The 4,240-nt window shown below is 34.9% G+C and overlaps 1 protein-coding gene across 1 annotated transcript; it reads right to left on the bottom strand.

Annotated features, from left to right (window-relative positions):
- Positions 1-15: 15 nt before the first annotated feature.
- On the bottom strand, positions 16-3,722 carry LOC105120182 (vesicle-associated membrane protein 724). The gene is made up of 5 exons (XM_011018372.1): positions 3,375-3,722; positions 1,736-1,877; positions 1,492-1,612; positions 459-521; positions 16-375 (listed from the first exon to the last, which is right to left on the bottom strand). The coding sequence occupies exons 1-5, from the start codon at positions 3,562-3,564 to the stop codon at positions 226-228; spliced, it is 666 nt and encodes a 221-aa protein (XP_011016674.1). The 5' UTR covers positions 3,565-3,722; the 3' UTR covers positions 16-225.
- Positions 3,723-4,240: the final 518 nt, after the last annotated feature.

The raw sequence follows: 4,240 nt of genomic DNA, 5'->3' as shown, positions 1-4,240 counted from the left end.
CGAATACAGGAAAACTGCGAAAAATAATGTCCGTGTAATATTTGGCACACTACAACACATGATACAACGCTCAAGCTAATGACAACTTAAGATCTCTCTCCATGCCAACTTGCTAAGAAGATATGATACCAATCTGATGAAACCAAAACTCCTCTGCCGAAGTTCGAACATAAACAGTTCAAAGTCTTTTTGTATATAGCATTCAGTTCTCTGTATGAATGATTACTAGTTGGAACAATCAAATCCATGGCAAATGGAAAGCCAAATAATTAGTACCAGAATCAATAAGATCCCGAGGACAACCAACTTGATCTTCATGTTTTGATACCACATTTTCTGTCGAATTTGTGTCCCTTGTTTCTTGTATGCTTGGGCCTAAGTTATAAATCAAGGAAAACAGTCAAAGTACTTGTCATGAATGGATTGAGCAGATTTAAAAGTTTGCACGGTTAACCAACCTGATCACGCAAAGTCTCAGTCTTGTCAGCAAGAGTCGCTATGGCTTCACCTCTATCAATAGCCTGGAAAGGGCACATGAGCCATCAAATAAGCAGGTATATGTTGCGGCATGCATTTTGTTTCCATTACCTGTTACCTCATTTCTAACTCTTCAAGCAACACAATACAAACAAGATTTAATCACTTAATTATTGCTTGCAGATGATTAATTTTGACAAGTTTACATGTTTGATCAATGCAATTCATAAAGGTTGTTCCATTTAAAAGCTAATGAATCCTTAGTTCTCAATTTCTACATGAGATTCACCAAACAAACCTTTCAATCTGCAGTACAAGAACTAATCGCACAGGGCCGATCACATCTGTGCGAGAAAACAACTTATACTATGATAATTTAGACCAATCACCATGCTTAATGTTTTGCAATGCAAGTTGTTTGATCCATACAGGGTTTATGAAATAACTTATCCTGAAACACGGCTATTAACCAGGCAAGGTTCCTTTTCTTTTCCATTTTTAGTGGACTTGCTAAGATTCTTAAGCAAATGTTCTACATTACATTAGTTCTTGCTTCTAAGCTCTCTGTAAAGGTATCCTAACAAGAGAGCAGACAAAAAAAAAAAAGAGTGCAGAACCCCATTTGACACTCATAAAAATCGTGTCAGAACATAACTTGTTCAAATGACACTTCCCACCATAATTCCATTTTCATCCAGAAAGGATTTTTGGTCTCTGATGCTTACTACTATACATTTAGTTTCTTGTTTTATAAGCCATCTTAAAAGAGCACAAAGACGCATTTCATATATAGAGTTAGCTAGTTTCGACAGGAGCATTGCATGATTCTGGTCTTTAAAGATAGCAGAATCTCCCAGCAAATCCTAACTATTAAAAAAAGCATTCTTGCCTAGAATTTAACGAGAACTGAGCAAATCCTGGAATAAAATGCTCAAATTGGTGTATAAGAGCACCAGACAAAAAACGCATACTTTAACAGCAATTTAGAAACTGGTCTTTTTTTTTTTCATTTACCTTGTCAATATTTCCTAACATTATGCTTTTAACTTCTGAAACTTGAGCCTTCACTTTTATTAACTTCTCAATCTCTTCAGCGTGGTCAATAATATACTTCATGTGCTCTTTCATAATTGGCCTGAAATAAGGAGCGTATAGTCTTGCTTTAAAGTACAAAACTCATAGTAAAAAATAAAACATAAATCTTGAAAGACCTTTTCTTTATGTTCAATGATTTATGTACTTTCATAGATGCACGTACCCAAACTCCTTATTGAGACTTTTAGCAGCAGCAGTATCAGCTTTACCACCCCCGTATCTTTTCTTGAAGTCTGCTTTCATGCGTTCCAAAAATGCAATGGAGATTTGCTTGCTAACAGTTTCTTTGGCAACAACACAATAAGCTGCAAATTGCACAAAACATCATATCAAGGGAAGGCTAGAAGCATTAAAAGTTCCCCACAACATTAGACTGATGCATCTTATTACACCAGATGACAAAGGATCCCAACAGGTTCAAGATTGGATCGAGCAATAAGTGAAGGAGCTTCACCAATCCTAACGAGGGAAGAGAGAGCTGCTCAAGCAACTACAACCTCCCACAAGTTTCGAAAGAAGTGAATAGTAGACTATGCCATCCTATCTCAGGTTGGGGACATAGTGGACATAGTAGTAATAAATACTCCAAAATGCAGGCCTGGATTAAATAACGTGGTCATATTTTAGGGTGGACTTACAACCCTTAAGAACATGAAGTCATGGTTGTATTGTAACTAATGTTGCTTTGACAACTAAAATTACTTTCCACAGATAGCAGATAAATGATGCATATATATATAAATAAACAAAATATGAAACTCTGATCAAGCATATCAACTTGTTCCATCCCTCAAATTATAACAGGACATGCACAATATATGAATTGTGGGTCTTCCACGGCCATTTTGCTAGATGATTTCAAAACTTCTTATACAAAATTTCAAGGAGTCCGGAAAGACAGTACAGTTCACAGCCAACCCTTCCTACACTCCTCTAGATACGACGGGGACAAGGAAAAATAGCTTGGACTTATAGGAGATTAAAAAAATTTGCAACTTCACCTTCGAATATGGTTATGAATTCAAAATTTAGCACAATTCCATTACATTGCCAAATCTTAAGCAATGATCATTCAACCAAAAATTAATAACTAGCTTTTGTAAGATTTTAGAATCTTATACAGACTACAATTTCACTAAAATACTTCTATTGATAGAAAATTGAACATATACAACTTTTGATAAGTCATGTTTGTAAAATGTACACACAATCTCCATTTATTTGACAATAAAAACAAAAACATAAAACAAAAGGAAACTGAGGATTTACAAATTTTATAAATTATAAAATGATATGCATTTTGATTACTATATTGCAACATTTTGTACTTGCATCTATGTATGTATATTTTTTTTCTTATAATATGGGGGTGATGTAATAGATGTATTTTTTTTCTATCAGTAATCTAAGTGGGGATGTAAAATTTGAGAATTAGGACAAATAAATCATACATGCAATCCAATAACAGAAATAGCACATACAGAACTGGACCTCTACTCCTGCCACTAAAAATGGAAAATCAACCACCCCCCCCCCCCCCCCCCCCCCCACCTCGCTCAATTCAAAAAAAAAGGCACAACCCCCCCCCCCCCCCCCACCTCACTCAATTTCCTTCGAAACCAGACAGTAATTATATTGCCAAAATTACCAGTAACAAAAATAAAAGAGCCCATGTTGCGATTTTAGGCTCAAAACAAAGCAAATCCAAAAGGAAAGAAACTTTACCAACAAGATCCATACTTTCACTTGAAATAAAACGAAGAGAAAATGGAAGGCCGAAACTGCAAAGGAAGAGAAATTACCGTAGCCATCTTCAACAAGAAAATTAAAGGTATGGTGATCACAATTGTAAGTGAACTTGTCATTAGAAGAAGGGAGTTTTTGAAGGCACTGAGTTGCGATCGCCGGAAAGTTGCCAGTGAACTCGGTGTACTCAGCTAAAATCATTGTCCCTCGAGCCACGAAGCTGTATATGAACGATTCCTGACTCATTTCTTGAGTTAATAGTGCTCTGAGTCAGCTCGGGTAGAGAGACAAAGATTTGCTAAAACGGAATTGTTTTCAGACAAGACAGGAGAGGGGGGGCGTTCTGGTTGGTTCTACGTTAAGTGTGTTTTTGAGGCCGTGTTTGGTTTGTGTTTTTCTTTGCTGCGAAGAAAGAATTTTCTCTTAAATTATTTTTGCAAGTAAACGGCGGCGTATTTGGTAAGGAGTGTTGTGGTTCATGGAGACCGGTATTAAAATAGACTCTTTCAACTTAAGAAAATATAAGTCTTTCCAATAATAATAATAATAATCCATGATTTGTATTTTCCTTTCAAGACGCTCCCTTCTTGTTGGAAAGATTTTTAGACTCTTAAGTAAACTGCTTATGATTCTCCTTAGCCTTCAAGAATGATAAAACAAGTAACGTTATTTCATGAGGAAAAAATGGGTTAATAATATTTTCATTTTTTAATATTTAAGTGTCTTTATTTATATATATATATAAAAAAATTGTTCAAACTTTTAATTTTTTATAAATCATTTAATGGTTTGGACGATTTAGTCCACAAAATTTAAATTGTTAGTGAAGTAACCATGCTTAATTTTTAGTTTTTCTATTCACATCTTGAAATAATGATAGATTAGATTCTTAATTTTTAGTTAAATTAGGTTCAGTTTAACT

The sequence above is a fragment of the Populus euphratica genome, unplaced genomic scaffold (assembly GCF_000495115.2).
Source record: "Populus euphratica unplaced genomic scaffold, PopEup_1.0 scaffold5334.1, whole genome shotgun sequence".
In the NCBI taxonomy this organism is placed as follows: domain Eukaryota; kingdom Viridiplantae; phylum Streptophyta; class Magnoliopsida; order Malpighiales; family Salicaceae; genus Populus; species Populus euphratica.
Note: the sequence above shows the minus strand (reverse complement) of the source record. Positions and strands in the feature narration are given on the sequence as shown.